General features: G+C 45.4%; 1 protein-coding gene across 2 annotated transcripts in view; it reads right to left on the bottom strand.

The window, feature by feature from the left end:
- Window positions 1-12,806: 12,806 nt before the first annotated feature.
- The window catches only part of Secisbp2l (SECIS binding protein 2-like), a 46,445-nt gene continuing 34,560 nt past the window's right edge, over window positions 12,807-24,691 (bottom strand). The window contains exons 15-18 of one of the 2 annotated variants that reach the window (XM_039104555.2): window positions 23,368-23,588; window positions 22,040-22,194; window positions 20,117-20,336; window positions 12,807-16,754 (exon numbers count right to left, since the gene is read on the bottom strand). In XM_039104555.2, coding sequence (XP_038960483.1) covers window positions 16,102-16,754; window positions 20,117-20,336; window positions 22,040-22,194; window positions 23,368-23,588 — 1,249 coding nt within the window. In that variant the 3' untranslated portion in view covers window positions 12,807-16,101. The remainder of the gene's footprint in view (window positions 16,755-20,116; window positions 20,337-22,039; window positions 22,195-23,367; window positions 23,589-24,691) is intronic. The other variant, NM_001168527.1, reaches the window with a different exon arrangement.

Consider the following 24,691-nt stretch of genomic DNA (forward strand, 5'->3'; position numbering starts at 1 on the left):
ATGGAGCATTCCGAAGCTGCAGGCAGAGCTAGGTGAACCAGATAGACGGGAAAGCAAGTATGACATGCCAACCGCTTCTCAGTCCTGGGAGCCCGGAAGACATTCACCTGCACCCACTGAAAAGCTATTCATCTGTCCAGCAGCTCTAGAGAAGGCTGGCTAAGCAGGTAAACAGGGGGACAAAAGGACCAATCTATTCTCCCACTAGAAACAGAAACAGATACAACACTAAATAAGGTTCACTGGAGCTAGCCCACTGGCTAGGACCTGTGTGCCCAGTACTACTAACCACTCTCTGCACCACGGCTGTCTTACTCCTGTACAGACATAAAGTGTTACGGTTGGGTCCGTTGCTATATATGGTAATGCTAAAATCTGTACCTGAAGGTCTAGGCCTGCAAGGTAATTCTCACATTTACAAGCTTTTGTTGTGCAAACCTTGTTCCTTGATTTAAAACTGTGGGTTAAATTAAATTGGCTACAACCAACTCCTGGAGGGGTTAGAGGTAGGTAGGCTTTGAGTTACCTAGTTGGGGATGCAGAAGAGAGACCAGGAGGAGAAGGAAAAGGAACAAGAGGAGAGAGGAGGACACGCCCAAAAGGTACGATGGACCATGAGTGCATGACCAGGAGAAAACAGCAAGTATCTGGGGTACACCACTGGGAAGGTAGATTAGGGGTTACCCCCAGTAACTGTCAAAGCCAAATAAAATAACCATAGTCCAAGTCTCACTCATCCGTAAACTAGCCGAGGATAAGTCTAAGTTGGTAACGGAAGCACGTTTCGCAGCATAACCCCAGCTGGTGAGCAATGATGCCACCCAACAGCTGCAGGACCCACTGCCTCCTGATGACCAGAAAACCCACATCTAGATTCTAGGCCATGGGTTCATGGCTCCCCAGTGCTGTAGCCAACAGATGGGTGGGAAGGAGAGGTGAAGATGTCTGCTTCCAGGTTCCGGCCTTGTGGAGATGCCTGAGTCTGCCATCCCAGAGCAGCCATGAAGTAACTGCTCTGCCACCTTTCCTACCTCTGCTCTGCAAAGCTGTGGGAAGTAAGGAAGTGCATGCAGCCAACCAAAGGCCTCTTAGAAGTAGAGATGATGCCAGCCTGGAGGTGATAAGAAGCTTTGAGGGCCTGACCCACATGCACTATGTGTTTGGCCCCTAAGCTGGGCTGGCTTGGTGGAACTGGCCTGCGACCCCCAGACACTCAGGAGACTGGGGTAGGAGGATAGAAGCTCAAGCACAGCCCGGACTAGAGAGAGTTCAAAGCTAATACTCAGTAACTTAAGAGAAGGAGATACAACGTGATGTTTGCCTAACAGGCATGAGGCCATGGGTTCCGTCCCTACTACCATTAAGGGGGAGGCATTAGTGGGGGAGTTAGGGAGCCAGAGGGTAGGCTGCTCAGTAAGCTGTCCCATTTTCTTATCTATAAGATGGGCACCATAGGGCTGTGGGCGTAGGTACAGCAATAGTATGTGGTGGCCTTGTACTCCAGGCCAGCTTCTAAGGTGAGCGCTTCGCAAATGCACCTGGGAGCAATGCGAGAGTGCCTTGTCTAAGCCACTATATCCATGAGGGGCCGGGCTGGTGCAATGGGACAGACCTTTGACCACCACGACGTAATCCAGGAGACACAGAAACCTAACTCCATGTTCCCTAAGTGCACGCTCATTCCTCCCCTTCTCTCTTCCTTGGAGATAAAATGTAGGAACCAACCCCTGTCCTCAGAAGGAAGGACATGACTACTAGATAACCAGATGTCGTCAAGAAACTGTTCAACCCATCGATGCCACCTGAAAGAGAGTCATGCTTTGACCCTTACATGCCACCCTCTTTGCTTTGCAGCACCCCTCCCTGACTACCTTCTGTGGGCACAGCCTGCGTAAGCAAGAAACAGCGAGGCCAGGTCGGACCTCTGTAGAATGAGCTATGGGAGAATGGGAGAAGATTCCACTTTAAGAGCTGCTGGGACGCCTGGCAGCTCTTTTTTAAAAAAGCAGAATCTAGAAAATGAATGAGGGAGACCAAACAGAGAGAGTAGAAGCAGCTAGGGGGTGCGGGCACGAGTTTCCTGAAGCCCACCATCACAGCATGTCTCACAAGCTGACCTAAAGACATGGGTAAGCAGTCCTTCAGGTGAGGGATGGGAATGCAGGGTCCCCTGGGTGTCATGGCAGGTAGGAAAATGATCCAAGAAGGGGTAAGGACGAAAACTGGGCTCAGCTTGACTTAGACTGGACCAAACTGTTAAGCGTAACCAGAAAAAAACAAAATACCCCCATCCTAAGAAAGACTCCCAGGCTGTCTTCATGCTTCTCAAGAATTCTGCTGGAAATCACATCTGGACCTAGTTCCAGGTGTTACAATGAGCACTCTTGAAGGCTACTTCTAAAAGCAAAGCCTTACATCCACATTTATGATGGCAAGGATCTTCCTTTTATAACTTGATTATACCGGTGAATAAGACTGGTTTCATTGGTTTGTGTCTCCCTTCTTTATACTGCGAATCAAGACATTTAAAGATGATTCACTTTTATTATCTTTTTTTGATTAAAAAATTCAAATTGCGAGTGTCTGTGTATAGAATTGTGCTCATCTGAGTGCAGGAGCCTTTGAGGCTAGAGGATGATGGGTGCCCTGGAGTTAGAGTTATAGAAGATTGCATATGTGGGGGCTGGGAGCAACACTCAGATCTTCCAGAAGAGCAGTATGGGCTCTTCTGCGGTGAACCATCGCTCCGGCCTTTATCTTTGTGTTTGTGAGTGTATGTATGTCTGTGTGAGTGAATGTCAAAAGCGTGCAAGTGCCCACAGGGTCCAGAAAAAGGCATCAGGTACAAGGAATTACACTTGTAAGCCACCCAGTGTAGATGCTGGACACTGAACCCTGGTCCTCTGGAAGACCAGCAAGTGCTCTTAACCACGGAGCCATCTCTCCAGCCTCTGAATCAAGACTTTTTTTTTGAAAAAGACATTTTAAAAGGCTAAGTGGTGAAAGGTTATGATACGGAGGTGGCCAAGAGTTGCCTGGCCAGAGGGTTTGGATTCGAAAGACTCTAGGTCAGCTGTGGCCCTTCCTGTCACGACCTAAAGGACATCACATTACACATTTCCAGATAGCGCATCCAGTGTGGTTGCCAGCAGAAGGAGGGTCTGTGGCCCAAGAGCGGCTAGAGATGCTTTTCAGAGTCGAGTTGAACCCCAGCTCAGGGAGTGCTGAGGGTGGCTAGGGACTTCCTCCTCTACATTAATCTTGTGACATCCCCCTAACTTCTCAAAATTCACAGGAGTGCGGTTCTGGGAACGAATACTAACCAAATTCCGCAGAGGTCTGGGACAGCTGCTGATGGTGATGGCTCCTCAATGACACTGGAGCCCAAAGTCACTTTGCCCCCTCCCCGCCCTTTGCTCCACTGTGGCCGATGGGGCTCAGCGGGTATGAGCCCCCTGCTAGGTCTCGACTCCAAGAGAAAGCAGGTAAAGGAGGAGCTGGAACCTTCTGCAATGTTGCAGTCTTTATACCGTACTGAAAAAAGTTTGCAGGTTCCTTTAACTAAAACAAGCTAAACCAGGAAGCTGGGGGTAAAACAGAACTTAGGGGAAAGGTGGCTCTCTGATCCTCTTCACACCTGGTCACAAGGCAAACATCTCTTCCTGAGAATCACTTTAAAGCACTGAGAGTGAGCGGCTAGCTTTAGCATGATGGGGGAAACATGGCTGTCTCTTCCTTTCTTTTTCCTCAAAGAGACACCACAGTCAGACGGGATGGGATCTGGACTGTAGAAATGCCAGACCCAGGACCACAGTAATGGGACCTGCCCAGATATAGCTCCTCTCATCATTTCCAGTCAAAGATATTCCCACGGGGACTTTGCAAAAATAACCATCAAGGCTGGTGAGGTGGAAGGTAGCATTGAAAATGTAGCTCTGTTTCATTTCGGTTCTTTTCTAATATAATTCTGGATTTCCCACAGTGTGCGAGGCATGGTGGAGGAGAGCCAAATAACCCGTGGTTCCTCACATGTGCACACGGATGCAGAAAAAGCCAGCAGGCTTTGACACAATACACAGTCAATGGCTGTTTCTGGCCACATCTGAATTTTGAGCTAGTTGGAGGGCTAGTCCAGGCCATCCCCACTGGTGACACAGGTGGCTCAAGTGTGCCACCTTCTGTGGTGAAGGGAGTGTCAGCCAAATGTATTTGCTGTGTCCATAGCCGTTGGAAAATTCTGCTTCTTCACATACACCCAGAAAACCACCTTTGTGAGTGCATCTGCTAACACTCTGGTTAGTATCGAATCTGCCCTCTATCATCATTCCTGCCATTGCTCTGAAAATGATGTCCTCATAAAGGTCTAATTTTGTCCCAGTCACCAGCATTCCAGGGTGTGAAGCTGCAATTTCACGACCCCTTTGTCTCCACAACCAACCTGTCACAGTATGGTCGCTAAAAATCTTTCCAACGTCAATTTGTCCAAGATGGCGGTTTGAGGATACATCTAGACCTACCATGAGGATCTGCACCTCCTTTTTCCCAAAGAGATTTTTAAGTGGCTTTTCAAAACTGTTCCCCACCACAGCTGTTTTCTGAAACCTGTCATTGCTGTGACAGGCTCCACAAAGATGGTTATCAATGCCACCTCAAAGCTACCATCTTCTTTCTATCTTAAGACAGACAGACTCGGGACAGATGCAGGGCCCTCCAGTGGCTGTTCCCAGACTTTTGAATCTGAGTTTGCCTGGACATATTTGTAAACGGCTTGAAACACAATGGTGCTTTTTGCTTTTGACTTTCTTCCGTTTTCAAAGCTGGACTTCTGCTAGTTGCTCTCGCATGCCTACTCCACCGTTAGATTTTAAGAGCAGACAATTTGTTTCTTCGCTTTCTCAGGTCCACAAATAGAGATTACCTTGTCCCAGGGCAGTTCCTTCTCCGCCATTCCTAATTTAGATGACTTAATGAGGCTTGGGACAACTGAGCAAATGAATTAGATGAGATTCTAGACTTTGATTCGGCAGGATAATAAGCAGGGAGTTTTGAGGAACCTGGGATGGGGTGAATAGATGCTGCACGTAAAATATGAGATCTACAGTGGACAGAGAATGGACTAATTAATGTAGGAAAAATTGATAAATCGTGTTAGCTAAGCTCTTAAATTTGGGACAGGTTTTTTGTTTTGATTTTTAATGCCAACATGACGAATTTTTATGTTGTATCAGAAAGAAAGGAACATGTTACACCTGATATTGAAGAAGGAGAAAAAAGGGAGAAGAAGGAGGTGGAAGAGGAAGAGGAAGAGGAGGAGGAAGAGGAGGGGAGGAAAAGGAGGAAGAGGAGGGGGGAAGGAGGAAGAAGAGAAGGAGGAGGAGGAAGAGGAAGAGGAGGAAGAGGAGGGGGAAGGAGGAAGAAGAAGAGAAGGAGGAGGAAGAGGAGGGGGAGGGGGAGGAAAAGAAGGAGGAGGAAGAGGAGGGGGAGGGGGAGGGAAAGGAGGAAGAGGAGGAGGAGGAAGAGGAAGAGGAGGGAGAGGAGGGAGAAGAGAAGGAGGAAGAGGAGGGGAGGAAAAGGAGGAAGAGGAGGAGGAGAAAGAGGAAGAGGAGGAAGAGGAGGGGGAAGGAGGAAGAGGAGGAGAAGGAGGAGGAAGAGGAGGGGGAGGGGGAGGAAAAGAAGGAGGAGGAAGAGGAGGAGGATGAAGAAGAAGAGGAGGAAGAGGAGGGGGAAGAGAAGAAGGAGGAAGAGGAGGAGGAGGAGGGCTGGAAATTTGGTTCTCTTCTTATTCTCCAACAAATCAAATCAAGGTGAAGAGAAGAACCCCACATGGGAACTTCCCTCTACCCGCCTCTGCCTTGAGTTCTCATGGGAGCTTGAAGTCAGATTACCCCGAAGCCCAGGTGTTGGAACAGCTCACAGGCCAGACCCTGTGTTCTCCAAAGCCACCTACATCCTCAGGTCCTTCAGCATCGGAGAAGATGAGAAGATCCTGGACCAGGTCTGAAGGCACACGGCTACGATTTACGAGAACATAAATTTCAGACTATCCAGGGATCTGGGTATCAAACATGACCTGAGTTGCAGTCAACGGCCAGGACTAGTCTATGCTGTGCAGGCAGTTTACAGCATTATCTACAGAAAGCTCATGCTAGGTGGTTCTGACTGAGGTTAGACATAAAATCAGCAGTGGAGTAGCCATGGCTCATTCAGCAGAAGTCTTATGGCCTCACCCTGGCAAATATTCTAGTCAAAGGCCAATCAAATGTTTTGAGTGAAATGTTGGAAGATGTGGATGGCAATGGTAGCCACGGTCACAGCATCTGGCATAGATGTGCACATCTATAACTCCAGCTAAGTGGAGAGGCTGGAGCAGGAATATCAGGAGTTCAAGTCCTGCCTGGCCTACGGACAGAATTCAATCCAACCTTCACAACTTTGCAAGAGCCTGTTGCTAAATAAAAAATAAGAAAGGGGCTGTGTTGTAGAACTGTTTAATCCCAACCAGAGGTTTCTACCCCGCCTTTGGCCCTTTAGTTCCCGGATGAAAGACTCACACAGCCTTTGTGTTTACAATAAGCCTTAAACAGTACACGAGCTGGGCCGATGCTACCCTCTATGCTGTTAGAATCTACTCTCCTATCCTATCGATAACCCTGAGTTATTACTTACGGTGTTTCATCTGGGCTGCTCTTAACTCTAGTTGACCAGCTGTCAGGGCCACGTTCTCTTGATTCCTAACCCATGGTGGCATCTTCTTCCTCCTGTCCCACATCTTCTTCTCCCTCATGGTCCCTCTCTGACCCCCAAGCCTGGGAAACCTAAACCCCACCTGTGTCTCTTCTGTTCAGCTATTGGCTGTTGGCATCTATATTGACCAGTCAGAAAAAACTTGGGCCAAGGTGAGGCGGACTCTCTGGCTCTGGGACAACCAGGTCTTAGAGGCCAGCGCTTAGCATTACAATAGACAGCAACAGACCAAACCTCAACAGGGCCAGCAAGAGGACTTAGCCAGTGAAACTACTCACTGCCCAGCATGAGGACATGGGTTCAAACTCTGGATCTCACACGGGAAAGAACAAAGAGACCCCCCTGCAAGTTTTCCTCTGACCTACACACACACACACACACACACACCCCAGTAAGTAAATGGGGCTGGAGCACTGGACCTGGACTCCCAGCATCACACAGTGGGCCTACATCTACAACTCCAATTCTAGGGAGTTTGGTTTGGTGTTTCACCACAAAGAAGGGCTCAGACTTTGCAGTCACAGGGTAACTTGAAGACTTTGTCTGGAATAGAGACAAATCATCCCCCAAATGTTGTCACTCTATCGCCCTGTTACCCAGTTTGGTCTTTAACTTGGCAGGCTCCCTTCACAATGGCTCTCCTGATAGACAATATGAACTTTGTGTTTCTTTAATTTCGGTTTGAAACCTACCATATGGGTAGTTTGTTGACTCTTTTAGGATTTGTGTGTATGGGTGTGGGGGTTGTTGTTCTTTGAGGCAGGGGTCTTGCTGCATAGCTCCAGCTAGCTACAGGAGACAAAGCTGGTGTGTGGGCATATAGACCTGTAATCTCATCACTCAAGAGGCTGAGGCAGGAGAATTGTGAGTTCTTCCAGCTAATGCTGAGTGCTGCCAAAAGTGAGGGTTCCCTAAAGTGAGGGTTCTGGGGGAGAGAGAGTCTAAAAGGCCCCTTAGTGCTGCCTCTGGGCTAGGCCAGAGAACTCTAAGGGGAGGGGTGGACTCCACAAGGCCTTCTTTTTGTTTGCCACTCCCTCCACTCGCAGAGGCTGAAGATGAGATGGGGCTGAAGGAGCCTCAGAATAGGTGACTGGCAGGGCCTGCAGCTTGTGGAGCTAGTGCAGGGCCCAGATGAGCAGGTGTGGTGACTCTGTGTGTGTAAGCACTATAGAAGAGGCTGGCCTCCACTGACCTCTATAGAGCCACTGTTATAATCCCATGAGCCCTTTGGGCCTCTTTGACTTCCGGTTATAAGCCCCCTTCTCATTTGCAGACAAGTACCTTATCGATGGGGATGAGAACAAAACATGGACATTTAATGCATCCACATGCCAATTTAGACACAGTCCTTGACGACATTTTAGTCTCACGGAAAGCATATTTACATATTCTCCCTCATACATGACCATAGTTTTTTTTTTTCTTTCCCTAATAACAACAAAAAACAATAAACCATAATAGTAATAATATCCCATGCAATTTTCTTCCCATCTATTTGGCGAAATCCCTATATCTCTTATGCACTTGCAGGTGGGTTATTTTAATGACTGTCTACCGCTATTGTGCAAATGCACCATAATCTACCATAGAGGTTCACAGGGAAGTTGGTCGTGGTATTCAAAACTCTAGTCAAGGACTCTAGATAACCCTTTATGAGTGTCTCCCTGGATTCCGTCCTTTCTGCCATGTCTGGATGTTTTTACAATAAGATTTGGATGATATCTATCTCCCTTAATATTCTCGCGTGAATCCCTGTTTCTGGGATAACTTCCTAGAAGCCAGTTGCTTGGTTGCTTGCTTAGGTGCCAGAGCCTCCTCCTGGAGCACCGCCGCGACCCCTGGGGACGGCAGCGGGAACTGCGGTTCTGGGCTGCCATTGGCCTTGGCTCGGGCAGAAGTTGGGGCTGGCAAGAGAGGAGCGGTCCTGCACTTTTGCACGGATTGAGCAGGCGGGCCAGGCGACCCGGCGCGCTGCACCGAAGCTGCAGGAGCCCGAGAAGAAAGAGCCAGTGTGCGCCGGGCAAGTCCAAAGGCTTCTCCAGGAACAGCGACAGGAGGGGAGGGGATCGGAGAGGGAGGCCACAGTCCCCCACCAGGACAAAGGGGCCTCAGTACTGGTGAGCAGGCGGCTCCCGGGGCCTGGTGGTAGCATAAAGGGAAGCTGTGTCTCCGCAGCACTCAAGATCACCTTTGTCTTCTGAGTCCAAGTCAAAGAAAGGTTACAGAAGGAGCCTGCAGGCTCTCCTCCCTCCGCAGGGGTCTGGTCCAGAGAAATAGCCAAGTTCTTTCCCAAGATGCTGGGAACTGAGATGAAAATAGAAATGTGCTTGCTTGGTTGCTGCGACAGTGGTCAGTTGTGTAGAAGGCACGTCCTTTGGCCAGGGCTCCCTATGAGGGGAAAGCCAGATCAAAGGATGGGAACCCGTGGTCCGGAAGGGGCCCAAGCGCACGAGATACACACGCAGCAGTAAGAATTCACTCTTGTTGGGAAGTGGCGGAGATCCGGAGATGGGCCCGTTTATTCCCAGCAGAACTAGCCAGCCATTCACTTGTATCTACTGTCTCTTCCTACCAAAGCGGCAACTCTCTGTTGACCTAATGGCTGCACCCCTTGGGCCAGTAGGGAGAGGCCAATGGGACAAAAGTAAAGGCCACCATCCTTACATTTGGTTTTTGCTTGGTCTCCTGGAGCTGGCTAGACCTCTGTTGACACTTAAGGCCAACGAAGCACTCCTGGCTGATAGCACTAAGTCACCTGGTAGCAGAATGAGAAACTGGGATGAGCAATATGGTCGCCCCCGCCCGACACACCCACACACCTGAATGTGCGTCCATTTTCTAACGCTACAACAGGCCATCTCTCCACACTCACTAACTCATTCCCTCAACAGCCAACAATGACTGCCCGACTTGAGAACTAACCCCTGACACTATTAATGACACTCTGCTATGCTTGCAGACAGGAGCCTAGCATAGCTGTCTCCTGAGAGGATTCATCAAGCAGCAGATGGAGGCAGAGACCCACAGCCAAACATCTTGGGGAGCCTGTGGAAGAGTAGGGGAAGGACCTACAGAGTCAACCAAACAGGGACCATGAAGGCTCACAGAGAGTGGATCAGGGAGCATGCAGGAGCTGGACCTAGACCCCTACACATTTGTAGCAAACGTGCAGCTTGGTCTTCGTGTGAGAAGTAGAGCAAGGGCTGTCTCCATCTCTGTTGCCTGCCATTGGCTCCCCGTTTTCCTACCCAGACTGCCTGTTTGGGCCTCAGTGGAGAGGATGTGCCTAGTCCTGCTGGGACTAGATACCCCAGAGTGGGATAGTACCCAAGGGGTCTCCCCATTCTCTGAGGAGAAGGGGATGAAGCAATGGGGGAAGGGATTTGCAATGGTGGGACTGGGGGGGGGGGGTCTGTGATCGGGATGTAAAGTGAATAAAAAAATCAATGGAGAAAAATAAACAGTCCTGTTATTTGATCAAGTCCCACTGTTTAAAAATGGCAGAGCCAAGACTCCAGATGTTTCTACACCTGGACACTGGCTTCCCTGACACTGAGTAACATGGGCGATTATGGAGAGACACAGTAGGTGAGCTGCTGCCTTACAACGATAATATATAGTAGTCACTAAAGGCTGTTAAGAAATTAAATTAACAGAGGGCATCTAAATCAGTCATGGGCAGAAGATCTGATCTGAGAGGAGAGAGACAGCTTAAACCACTGAACCCACTGCTCATTTTATGGCCCTTCATGAACATAGTGCTTTACATAATGTGAAGGCTCGCACTGATGCTCTGCTGAGCAAGTCCGTTGGTAATTAGCCCTCACTCCCAGCATCCTTAGTTCAGTAATCCTACCAATGTTTCAAATGTGTCCATTATGTTACATTTGTACTGGTGATCTGGGTTCAGTGACACTTGATGATGCTGGGGTATGTAATTGTTTTGAGGTACCCGTGACCCATACCTGTCTAAGTCAGAGAGCTGCACACCAGTAAATACTGTAGGTGTTCTGGCTGCTTTCTTTCTCCATCTCCTAGGGCTTCCCTATCTCTAAGTTAGAACAATATTGAAATTAATAGTCATACTATGGTTTTCAAGTGTTGAACCAAAAGGAAAAGTACACATCTCTTACTTTCAATCAAAAGGTAAAAATGAATGGTGAAGGTTAGAGAGGGTTAGAGACTGAGACAGGCTGGACACTGGGAGAGACTTAGGGAAGTGTGCAGATAGATGTTGGCTCACTGGGACTGGGGAAAGCTGCTGCCCTTGTGACATGCAAGGGCAAGGTGAAATGGCACTTGGGGTAGAAGCTGTGTCAAACTGGATGGGTATGGCAGCCCAGGTCTGGGAAGCCAGTGTGTAGGAAGTGGAGGCAGCTTAGTGAGGTGTCTCAGAACAGAACCAGGGTGACAAGAACCAAAGCCACTTCTTTATACACAGCCAATATTAAATATTTTATTATAGTAACATAAAGCTGACTAATACATCTTCAGAAAGGCTTTAGATGCCATAGATTCCTCTGATGGATACTGGTGAAGAAAAAATTAAAAACCTTCTGGAAATGACCACTCCAGATGTCACCAGGAAGTCATGGTCTGGGGATGTGCCTCAGAGACAGAGTACTCGCCTAGTGTGTGCTGGGTTCACTTCCCAGCACCACATTTAAAAAACGTGACTCTTGGGAGAAGTGTGAGCATCAGTTCCAGCTCTCGTGGATGATGGTGAAGGGCTCCAGATTTTAACAGAGAATTAACTATGGATGTGGCAAAAATAGCAAAAGCACCAGAAAGAGAAACAGATTTTCGGTGTGATGGGGGAACCATCTCTCACATACAAGTCACACATGAGCAAAAGCAGGGGTTTCATGAGGTGGCGTCTATGCCTGGCAGGGAAGCTGTAAGCTCTGTTGTCATAGGAACAAAGTGGAATAGTCAGAATCAGCTGAAAAAGCAGCCACAGACCTGTCATGTCTTACACTCAAATGCCACTGAACCATGCTGTGGCTTGGTGCTGGGCTTGCCTAGCACTCATGAGAGTATTGGCTTAATCCCAGATGCCACAGAAGCAGCAGACACACTAGAGAAAGCTTTTGTGGAAGGAAGAGCCAAAGGATGCAGTGGCTCCACTGTCCTGTGCAAGCCACTGGGGTAGGTACAACATCAGGACCAACACTGCCATAGATGTCCCAACACCCTGGTGTGACCAGCCATCAACATCGAGGTTTCATTTTTCAGTTACAACTCACTGGAGGTATTTTTTGAATACTAAAATATTCTGAGATGACATCACATGCATTGTTCAGACACAATTCTACCACATACCCATTAAACGTACTTCCAAATGCACAGAAAAACCAAATTTGGCACATGGCGCCAGACCTGTAGTTGAATATACTTCTTTTCCTGTTTCATCAGAGAAGTACTTCATGACAGCTTCCAGCTGTCTTCAATGAACTGTGCACACCTTCTTCTGGTCAATGTGATCAAAGACTGAGTGACAAGTTTCTAGTTTCTCAGCATTTTCGTGGTAAAGTAACCAGCAGAGGAGACAGCACTCACAGCTCACTGCCCACAATGTCCTGGAAACTGTGCGCCTGGGCACTCTGTCCTAAGACACAGTAAAGCCATGGCTGGGGTCTGAATTTCAGATCTGCCACTTACTGGCTGTGGGATCTGGGATAGCTTCCTAGTTTCTCTCTCTACCACTGCATCATCTGGAAAGGACAGAAGTCCCAGACATGACAGGGCTTCTGTGAGCCCTGAGGGTCAACCATAGGGAAAGGAGGGATCTGCAGGAGCCTACAGGAGTCTACACCACAACTGTCTGCACAGAAGACATGCCATTGGCCACTCCAGGACTGCTATTAGCTCCTGTATGAGGATCTTGGCAAAGCTGGGTGAGTGCAAGGAACACAGCAGGTCAGGTGACATCAGGATGCATTTCAAAAATCACTTAATTAGCACCGATGACCCCACCAGTACTTACATAGTACAAAAAGGCTGTTAGAACCTCTGAATATGAGGTAACTTATCCTTCTCACAGAAAAACAACACAGAAACTCTTTCTTGGTATAATCCATTAATTTTGCTAGTTTTTATTAGAGCATTACAATTAAGACATTAAATTATAAATTCAGGTGGTATATTTAGAAATTAAATTACAAAACAATACAAATACTTTTAAGGTGTGTTGTGCCAACAAAGTTTAAATGCTATCATTAACCAGGGGTCAGCTTTAGATTCAACCGAATCTATGATGTGTACAAAGGTTGAAAGGAACAAGGGAGATGGAAAGATGCTTGCAAATAAAATATTCCACAAAAAATTTAAATAAAAAGATAAGCTTTCAGCGAATTAAATTAATGTTCTAATCTGTTGGCACAATGTACAGAAAATACTTACATGATAATTTCTTAAGCAAACAGCAGCTTTACAAACGGTAATACTTTATACATACATTAAAGTAACAATGTGTTACGTACGATTTAGCATTTCTGTATTAAGAGTCAAAAATGAATGCAAAGACCGCTCTTTATTTGCACATTGTAATTCCCACCCCACCCCCACTTCCCCAGGTTATTAAAAAAATCACACAAGTATGTTACTTGGATATTAATTTGTCAATATTTAAATTATTTGAATTCCTTTTGACTAATTCTTTTCCAAATACTGGAAGCATATAAAATACCGTCTCTTCAAAAATGATTCCAGTCAAAGCCTGTAAAAACTTTTCAATGTATAACACACGTTATTTTCCATGTTTAGTCAAAAGAAATTATATTACATCATTTACAAAGATTAAAACCAAAAACTTAAGCTATTATGAATATCTGTCTTTAAGGAGTAAGAGTTACAACAAACAGGCCTACCATAGAGAGGTCTAAGCAGGGGAGTGATTTATACTGTAATTCATGGACTGATAGAAACCTAACACTAATTATTGCCAGTAAAACTACATCTACACACTAAAAAAGAAATTCAGTTTCTACTTCTTGTGCCAATGAACTCTTATTCTTACCATTAGATTTATTTCTACGACTCCAATGAGAGTCATACCTACTTCCAAAAATAAAACTTTCCTATTTCTCGTACCTCCTCTAAAGCCTGGAACTCAATACACAAATACCCCCCCCCCCAATTTATCCAAAGGAAACAAATTATAGACATTACTGATGCGTATTTAAGGATACTCTCAGCGTGGTAGCACTCCCTTTGATAAATTTTGGGATGTCCTCTAGAAGTGACCAGTTCCCCATATGAAGTCTGTGGTCCCTTGGATTTGTGGCAGGAAAGCCACTGCCTGTAAGCAGGCACCCAGTGAATTTCTAAAACTATGGCAAAAATAAATTACTGGTGTTCTGAAGATTTTCTCAGCTTCTCTTTTGGTACATTCAAAAATCTAAAATGATGATTTGCACCCAGAAGAGAATAAAATACAAGAAACTTTGAAAAGCCAATAACTCAAGATCAAGAGCTATCTGAACCACTGACATCAAGCAGAAATAAGACCACGAAAAGTAGGAAGTTTGCAAGTCTGCTTTCAACACTGTCAGTCATTCAAACCTCTATCATCTCTTTAAACAAGTTAAGGCTTCCAAATATGCAGACAGTAAGAATCAGCCTGTCAATCCACTCACGTTGGCTTCATTCCTTACGTCTAACTGAACTATCAGATACTTAGTGCCTAAAGTCTATACTAGACAGCAGTCTAGACTGGACGGTGCACTACTGTCCTCTTTAGCACACTAATTAGGTTGACAGACTGACATTTTTTATAGAGCAGTGCTCCTAAACTTTCACAATTAACAAAAACTATAACATAAGCCAAGAATCTCATCTCTCTAGCATTAAATGCCAGCATTATAAAACTTGGAACGACCACAGTAGGTCCCAATCATTTCAGTAAAGACTTCCTCTAACTTTTCTCTTCTACCTCTGGGAGACAGAGTCCTGCCCCACAGAAGCATGGGAGGAGAGCACCCCTTGCTGCTGCCTGCTCCTGGGAGCCTGTAGGCAGGACGCTCATGTGTCCATCTGTGTGCTGGGAGCTGGGGAGTGAGGGAGGAGGCGATGGAAGACAAGGAGTGGGTGAAGCAGGATTCTCCCACCTCACACACACGTGTGAGGACAACAGAACCCAGGTGGTGGCTGGACAGCAAACAAAACAGCTCACTCAGTTAAGATTCTCCCAAGCAAACACACACATGCCTAGAGAAGGACAGAGATAAATACTTATGAATACAATTAACTTCTGCACATATCTGTATATGATAAATCATCTGATCAGCACAATTAGAATAACCTTCCCTCTTCTTCTACAGCTTCTTTCAAGCCTTCCCTGAACATGTCACAGACTGTGCAAAATTCTTTCCCTGACTTCCTGTAACTGTGGTTCTTGCTCTGAGGAAGGTGTAGAAATGTATGTTTAAAAAACAGATGAAATGATTTCCAATGTGGACGCATTTGAATATGCAAACAGATCCACACCTCAAACCAAGAGGGTCCTACAGCAAATGCTAGCATCAGAGCACAGCAGGACAGCCTTGCTTCTGGTGTCTGCAGGGAAGTGCTGCCCTGGTATAAACCTGCGCTCTGCTCGCCTGTCAGAGCTTGCCTAGCTTTACATACTATGTACAAGAGCATTCCTGAGGTAAAAGGCAAGTGTTAGACTGAACCTGGCAAGTCCCACCATGGTGACTGTTTGCTCTTCCAGACATCTACCCCTTCCCACAAACGAGAGCAGCATGGTAACACGCCAGTGCTCACCTAACTCCTGCAAGCCGCTTTAGCCCATCCCAACTTTCACGGGTTACAATGATCAGTGGACAAAATAAAATCTGCATCCATTTTTAGCGCACAGCAGCACTGTACAGCCTTGCTGCCTCAGCCCTTAGTCCTGATGCTACTTCCAGCTCTCTTCACAAGCAGCTTCCATAACCGGGACAGACAGATTACCCTGAAGGAGATGGGTATGCGAGCAAACACTGGTCCTTAGAACCCCCATCTTTAATTTGTAAAATGACCTTAAGTAGCCACTAGGTTTTTGTTTATTTGGGTTTCTTGTTTTGTTTTTGTTTTTTTGTTTTTTTTTTTTTTAGTTTTGCTTTTGTTTTTCTTTAGAATTTGGTCTTCTTTCTTTAGTCATTATTTTTCATTACAAAGTAAGTTGAAACAAGTCTGAGTTTTCTAAACAATTCTTAGAAATTGACTTGGACACTGTTAAAAGCGAAGCCAGAGATCATAACAAAATAAGAGCTATAAAAAGTCTGTTGGGAATTATAAACACAGTGAGGGACTGGACAGTGGAAGATGCGGAGATGGAGGTCAGGGACATGGCCGCAGCCAGCACTTCCTGAGTTAGGTACTTGGGGGAGGGGAACTGAAATCAGGGTGCTCTTTGCTCACGTTCCTGCTGGGCTTCGGCTGCTGGTCAGGAGTCCAGGTCTCACTGTCGACCACCGACTCCAGCCCCTCGGCCATTTCCACTGCTTCCTCTCCACTTTGCTCTGCACTGTCTTCCTCGGAGCCAGGAAGGGCTTTGCCAAGCTGCAGCGTCTCCATAGTCCTCTGGGTCTCGGAGACCCAGGACTCAATCCTACTATTGAGCTGTACTTCTTCTGACGTGGGTTCATGAATATAATCTTCCTCCTCCTCCTCCTCATCATCCTCTTCTTCAAGCATGCCAGGAACAAGAGTGCTGGTGGTGCTGGTGATGGAGGAATTCAAAAGATCCCGGCAGCTGCCATCCAAGGAGCCCGTCTCTGTGCTCTGCTGCGAGGCCCACTCCAGGTCGTCTGGCTTCAGCTCATCCTTGTCAACCGTGGGTTTCCCCTGGCTTGGCGCTGAGGTGATGCTGCCTGTGGGCGGCAGTGGCTGCTTACCCACCTGGGTGGTGTCAGGGGTGAGTTTGCTGGGCTTCTCAGCAGGGTCGTGCTTACAGGGAACCGCCTTCTCGCTTTCTGATGTTTCCAAGCCGTCTGAAGTCTCCACCATGCTTCTCCAATTAGTTTCTACAAATAGGAAGCACATCTTTTGAGTACCAGAGACACTGTTTCAGCGTCATGGAACTTATTTAAAAACACTAAATTAAGGGGCAAGGACAGAATATAGAAATTTGTTGGTTCATAAACTAAGTGAGGAAATTAAACATTTAATTGTTCTAAAATGAGTTTAAAATGTAATAAAGGAAGAATAATGTTCAAAACAATGTGTACTTGGGCTGGAGAGATGGCTCAGTGGTTAGGAGCACTGACTGCTCTTCCAGAGGTCCTGAGTTCAATTCCCAGCAACCACATGGTGGCTCACAACCGTTGTAGAGGATGTGATACCTTCTTCTGGTGTGCATGAGATAGAACACTATATATATAATGAATATTTAAAAAACAAATGTGTATTCAAATGAACAACAAAAAGATAAGATGTACCACTGGGTCAGAAAGTAGAGAAACTACTGATGCACATATGAAAGTCAATGCACTGCCTCTTGGTATTGCGTCCCTAATTCAGACAGGAAGCCAAGATGTCCAGCACAAAGAGTTCTAACGTCAAGGGTCTGGAGGAGCACATCACTTAGGCTTTGTGTCACATGTCACTCCCACACACCCAATGGTGTTTGGGAAAGTCTGATTTACACCACAGGTTATTTGGTTTACATGGTATGGGTTACATAACAAGTGTTGACGGAAACCATCTTTAAGGACTGGGACTCCAGGATGATTGTGGCTCTCCCACTGCCCTGGGTTTATTATTAAAATAAAAAGATCCAATTATCTTACAGTCATTTACATAGTATAGGAGCAATATTATTATCGTGTAGTGGGCTACATAATTCTATTTAACTTGCAGATGGTATTAGGGCACTTTAGTCGGGACACAGTTTATAGAAAGGGGAAACTAACAAGAAGCCTTTTCTTCCCTCGGCATGGGACAGGAGCTCCCATTCTCACTGCTGCCTCACGGATGTACCCTGCGCCTCTTATGCTCAGTCTCATGAGTAAAACAGTCGTTCACAGTGTCAAAGCACGAGACAGCAGTTGGTGACCCTTGTCCTATCTCTTCTATGCCTCTAGCCCATGAAACCTGTTATCATCCTATATCACGTCTAGCTCAAAAACCACAACTGCTCACTGCTGTCTTAACTAGGGCCTTATTTTTTCTGTCTTTTATGTCCTGCTGACTATTCCTAGTTTATTTTGTAAACTGGTATTAAATCTGTCTAACTGGCTATTGGTAACCTTAAGACAAGATTTAAACTCCTCTAAACCCATCATGACATGATTCTTACTTATCTGTCTTTCTGGTCCCACTGTACCCTGCCCGTGCAGTCACAGTACAGGCGAGGCCTGGCGTATGCTGCTCTGTGCAGTCTGTAGATAGACTCCTACTGTCCTGATGACCTCCCCTAGGGACTCCTTCCTCATCTTCCTAGAAGTGTCCACTGACCTGAGCCCACAGCACCTTTGCAGACGTGTTCAAAACCACTTACTCTGTTTGCTAGTCCACCCTCAGACCCTCACTCCCATCATATCTGTGTTCTTGTAGTTGCCACACAGTAAACAACATTTTTAAAACATATTAAAGGCTGGCAAAATGACTTGGCAGGTAGGCCTTTTCAACACAAGTCTGGAAACTGAGTTCAATCCTTGGAAACCATGGAGAAGTGACACCACAAGGCTGTCCTCTGACCACCACAGAACATGCTATGACACAGGTGTGCCACATCCTATCAAGAGCATGCAGATGTGACAAATACAATTTTAAAGCAAGTTATTATTACACATACTTAATTATGAAAAATAAAGCATTAAATTTCATTTATATCTCTTCCTATCAGCTTTTCTTTCTCCTAAGACAGGTTCAGCCGTTAAGTGCTTCTTAGGTAGTGTTAAAAATGAAGGCTTCCTTCCATCTTTGAAGCCTTAAATGTGGTGCTCTGAGAAGCCTCTGGGCTATTTCCCTGCTGTGTGTCCTCATAGAGAGCACGTATCACGACCACTTAGCCAAGCCTCATGGACTTTTCCTGTAGTGTGCTTTTCAAACTGGCGCTTCATCTGTTGCCGACTCAGCCTTTTGTCTTCAGCGTGAACTAGTTCTCCAGCACAAGCATGTCCACCTCTATCCAGGCAGTAACACCACACACTACAGTGTCTTAAAAGCAGACAATTCAGCTCTACCAAGAGCAACCCTAGCACTTAGTTACAGCAGAGACAAGGAGACAAGAAAGAATTTCTAACAGTTTAAATTCAGGAGGCAACAACATACCTGGTAAGTTCACAGGTAAGATTTAAATGAGGCAAAATGAAAAAGGAACCAAAATAGCAGATAAGTAATGGGAAATACTAATTCTCAACCTGACACAGGAATCCTTGGGTCGTCCATTAGGGTAACTGAAGTGGAGAGACGCAACCTAATTAGGGGTGGTACTATACCTAGGCTGGGGTACACCATGACCAGCCGCACAGTGCTCCTGCTGTCTTGCCCACCATGGCTAGACCTATTGGTTGTGTGAATACGAATGCCCCGTAGGTCACAGATGTGAATGCTTACTCACCAGGGAGTGGCACCACCTGGAAAGGATTAGGTGTGGCCTTGCTGAAGGCAGTGCCCACTGGGGGTGGGTTTTGGAGTTTTAAAAGCACTCATCAGGCCAGCTGTCCTCTGTCTCTGTGTCTCTCTCTCTGCCTATGGATCAGGATATAGCTCTCAGCTACTGCTCCAGAACCTGCTCCCCACAATGATGGTAATAAGACTAAACCTCCAAAATGGTAAAGTCTCTTGTAAGAGTTGCCTTGGTCATGGTTTTGCTTCACAGTGAGGAACAAGTGACTAAAGCAAACATGATTACATTCAGGGGCTGAAAGGATGGTCTCGGTTCCAAATATGGCTGTTGTTGATGATGATGTTGCTCTTTTGTTCTTGAGACAGGCTCTATGTAGCCCTAGCTGTCCTGGAACTCTCTATGTAGACCAGGCTGGTGTTGGAATTCACAGAGATCCATTGGTCTCTGTCTCCAAAGTGCTGGGATCAAAGGTGTGCACTACCACTGCCAGCTGAAATAGTCTCTTTTTAATAATAATGTCTAAACTAATTTTTAAGGCAAAAGAAGTTGTGGGCTTGGTTGGTTCCTGGTGTCATTTAAACTGTGTGTGGTAGCACACAGCAGTCATCTGAGCACTTAGGGTAAAGACAGGGATATCTAAAACTCAAGGTCTTCCTTACCCAGTTCCTATCACAGTAGTCAACAGTCAGTTGAAGGCCAAACTCTCAAAGAAAAAATAAAGTATATAAAATAATCAAGTAGATTAGAAGATTATTTACAGAATGGTTTTAATCACTTGAATTATTTCATTTAAATTGGTATGAGACAACTTACCATATTCCTTTTCATTTACTTCAGAAATGGGTTCAGAAATAACACTGCAGAAAGAAATGGCGCTTGCTGCCGAGGGGTTGCGCGAGTGGCCCATGTGGTGAGGCACGGCCTTCACACTCCTCAATGCCTCCTCTGCTTGCTCCTGCTCTGTTGCGGCAACCATGTCCTTATATGCCTTCCTGGCTTCCTCCGTGAGCTCCACTAATCTATTAAACAGGCTCTAAAAAGACAGAGATTCTTCTGTGACTAGTCAATGTTTTTGAATTATTAAGCTTCTTACATTTTTAGTCCAGATATAATTTGGGCAGTACATAAACCACAGAACCTTACAAAATGTACTCAACACAAATGTGGGTCATAACTTCACAGGGTTGAGGCAACTGAGTCTAACACTACTTGTGATCTATTTGAAAGGTTCAACAATGTACTCCCCTTTAGTCTGGCACTACAGAAAGAAAAGGAACATTAACTCTTCTGCAAAATCTTGTGCATAACATAGCTTAAAAGCTGCAGAGGGTTTTGACCTTTTGTTTATTGTTTTAAAAACAGACAGATTAACATTAGCTTTTAAAGGAGACATCAAATCTGATGGTGGACAGAACAGGAATTCAAGAAGCTAACATTTGGTAAAGAACTTGAAAGACAGGCACAGAAAGGATTAGGAAGGAGAGGGCGTCCTTGACTGGGTAGCCATGTGAGACCGTAAATTACAGGAATCAAGAGAACATAAAGCCAGTCTGGGGCAGTAACACTCTGGCTTGGGCTGGGAAACGGGGGAATGAGCATGTGTGAGGAGTGGACAGCGGTATAGAAGATGGGAGTTTCCAAAGGAATTAAGTCCTCCAGCCAAATGTAGGCCATTCTCATGTTTAATAAAAATGCCAGTATTTACACAGTACTAAAGCTACATTTCAATAGCTGTATGTCATGACTTCCTCGGGCACCAAAAAGACAACCCATATGACAAAGCCTGGTGGTTCCCAGATCATCACTCAAAAGACTTTACTCCTGGTAAATGTTTTTGTTATTGGTTTCTTTCAAGACAGGGTTTCACTGTGTAGCTTGGGCTGTCCTGGAACTCACCATGTAGGCCTGGCTGGAACTCACAGAGAGAGATCTGCTGACTTCTACCTCACCTGCACTGGATTAAAAGTGTGCACTGATATGCCCAGCACTCCTGGTAAATCTTCTAATGCCTTGGTGCCACACTGCTGCTTAGAGGGTAGGGGACAGTAACAGATGCTGCTCACTGTGCTGTAACTAGTTATCAAACACACTCACGATTTGTTTGTACAGAGGAAGAGGACTGGTGAAAAGCAGCATGAACCATTAATAATACAAATTTTATTTGTAAAAAGTATTTGTGTTTTATTGTAGTGTATAACAAATCAAGCATTTAAATAAAACCAGTAAAAAGAAAGCAAATGTGTAGATTTGTGATTCTGAGATTAACATAGGTATAGATAAAACAGAAGGAAACAGAAACTAAAGAACATGAATGAGGGAAGAGGAGAAAGTATTCAAGACATAAGTCCCAGCCACTCCTTTGAGTCACTAAATCATTCCTGGCATGTGTTAACAGGAAGGAGCAAGACAGTATACTCCCTAAGTTATTCTCTCTCTCTGTGTGTGTGTGTGTGTGTGTGTGTGTGTGTGTGTGTGTGTGTGTGTTTGTGTGTGTGTGTGTGTGTGTGTGTGTGTGTGTACACAGGCAGGTGCACCATAGGTCAATGGGAGGAGCTGTTTCTCAGGGGCCAGTTAGTGTCTTTATTAGACAGGATCTCTCCCTGGTCTACAGACACCCACTTGTCTCTGCCTCCCCAGTGCTGTGAGTACAGCTGGACAGCGCCTTGCCTGGCTTAAGGTGAGTCAGGTTGTTTACTGACTGGGCCACATCCCCAGCCCTGTCTCCTAAGTTCTTACCTCAGCACCAAAATAATTGAAGATTCCTACAACACTAACAGGAACCAGCTTGTTCACGCAGCGTCCCAGAGCTTTCCTTCCAAGGGCAAACACAAAAGGAATCTCTTGCTCCCGGGCCATGGCTATGACATTGTAGAGGGCCTCATCAAGGCCACCTAAGGTAAGGACAGGCCACCAGTCAGTACCTACATGTTGGAGCTAACCTGGCTAAAAGACAAAATACTGCAAAAAAGAATATCTTACTTGATCTGTAAAACACACACACACACACACACACACACACACACACACACACACACACACACATGTACGTCTCTCTCCACAATTAAATCCCAAATTCGGTCAAACCCAGTGCTTTAGTTTCTCTGTAGGGATTAGCATAGCAGAAATGAAGTTTCAATGTAACAAACATTTATTATGAAGAAGTTAAGGTGAAATTGTTAAAAGTAGCTAATTCTTTTTTTTTCACAGCCTCTAGAAGACAGATAACACAGTGCCTACAGGTGTTTTCTCTGTGCAAGTGCCTACCAGGCTACCTGACACCCAGATTTGTCTGCTCTACCAACAAGGTCAAACAAGGCTACACAGCATAGAATAGACTCATATGCTAGCTTACCCAGGAGCCTCTCTCTGTGTGCTGGCTAGGTTTATGTCAACTTGACACAGCTAGAGTCATTTAGCAAGAAGGAACCTCAATGAAGAAAATGCCTCCACCACACACTGGTTTATGAGTAAGTCTATGGCATACTTTCTTAATTAGAGATTGATGTGGGAGAGCTCAGCCCATTGTGCTTGAGGACACCATTGGGCTGGTGGTCATGCAGAGCAAGGCATGGGAGCAAGCCAGTAAGCTGCACCCTCTATGGCCTCTGTAACCCTCCTGCCCCCAGCTTGCCATCTTGAGTTCCTGTCCTGACTTTCCTGGATGATGAACTGTACGATGTAAGGTGAGATGAATCCTTTCCTCCCCAAGTTGTTTTGATCACAGTATTTTATCACAGTGATAAAGACCCTAAGATACTATGTAACCGCTGGTTTCTGGAAGACAGATCTCTACCCTAAGCTGGGCTGAGGTCTTTACCTTTGTTTTAATTGTTCTTAAAGTGGGAAAAGTCATGAAAGGAAGAAGATTTTAGAGCAGACTATAGAGAGGCAAAGTAATGCAAACCCTGACCGGTTCTAGTCTGATCGCACTTGGCGAGCCATAAGTATTTCATTTTCTCATATTCAATATGTTTCATAACTACACTGCAGATAAAGATACAGCCTCCACTGCAGCTGGTTTATGTTCCCTACATGGTATACCTTTCTGAAGCAAGCATACACACCCTTTGACTGGATCTTCTCACAGTTTGGGGAGATGATGACGCACTTGATCTTGTTCAGCTTCATGTGCTTGGTGACTTCCCGAAGCCCCATGACCAGCCGCCGTCTGGCTTTGGCTCTCACAGGGTCCTTTTGGTAGATGCGTTCCTGGAAACTGACAAGTTCTTGCAGAAGGAGGGTCACACATTCATCAATTTCTTTAGAAAGAACCTGGTTACAATATCTGTAAAAGAAGCAAAGAAGTAGGTAATTCCATCCTAATTTATTATCCTATAATTATAGGCTTACATTAGGAAAATATCTTTGAGGGTGAATACATCCAACAAGGCATCTTTATAACAAGTCACCAGTCTCTACAATTTCTAAACATGCTAATCAGAAAAACAGTCATACTGATTCTCTTTGCTTGTGAATCTCAGTGAAGTAGCTTTTAGTCCAGGACAAGCTGCCTTGGGACGTAGTACTGAACTCCTAATCATTAGTTCTAAAGATATAACTGAATGCTGGCTTGTTAAGACATTACAGTTTTATATGTCATTGTGATACATATTACTAAGGTACTTCGAACTCCTAATCATTAGTTCTAAAGATATAACTGAATGCTGGCTTGTTAAGACATTACAGTTTTATATGTCATTGTGATACATATTACTAAGGTACTTCTAGTAAGAGAGAAATGCAAGTTTTCTGAATTTCTTAGTAACAGTTCATTCTCTGACTGAGGAGAGAGGTGCCTGACCCTGCTGATGATGTAAACTAACAGAGCCACCAAGGAAATCACAAGTCCACCGGGCTCAGCACATAACTCCTGGGCTTAAACCTGCAGAACTCTAATAGACCAAAGAGATCAATGTGTACCGGTGTTTACTGCTCTACTACCCACAATAGCTAAAAATGGAGCCAGCCGAGATGGCCTCCAACATGCATGGCTAAATGAAATGGTTGAAAATGTATTAATATATACTGGAGTTTTATTCAGCTGCCAAGAAAAATAAACTAAAGACATTTGCAAGAAAACAGATCTAGTGACCATTATGTTAGGTGAAGTAACACAGACTCAGACAAATACTGCATGCTTTCTCTCATGAAGAACTTAGATTTACGTGTGCGTGCGTGCGTGCGTGTGCGTGCGTGCATGTGCGTGTGTGTGTACATCATGAAAGTAGAAAGGATCATCAAAGAGCAGAAGAGATCTTAGGAGAGGAAGAAGAAAATAGAAGGTAAGGAAATGTTTGTTTGTTTTTATTTTTGAAGACAGAGTCTCACTGTGGAGCCCTAACTGTCCTGACACTCAATCTGTAGACCAGGCTAGCCTCAAACTCTCAG

Source organism: Rattus norvegicus, chromosome 3 (genome assembly GCF_036323735.1).
Source record: "Rattus norvegicus strain BN/NHsdMcwi chromosome 3, GRCr8, whole genome shotgun sequence".
NCBI lineage: Eukaryota > Metazoa > Chordata > Mammalia > Rodentia > Muridae > Rattus > Rattus norvegicus.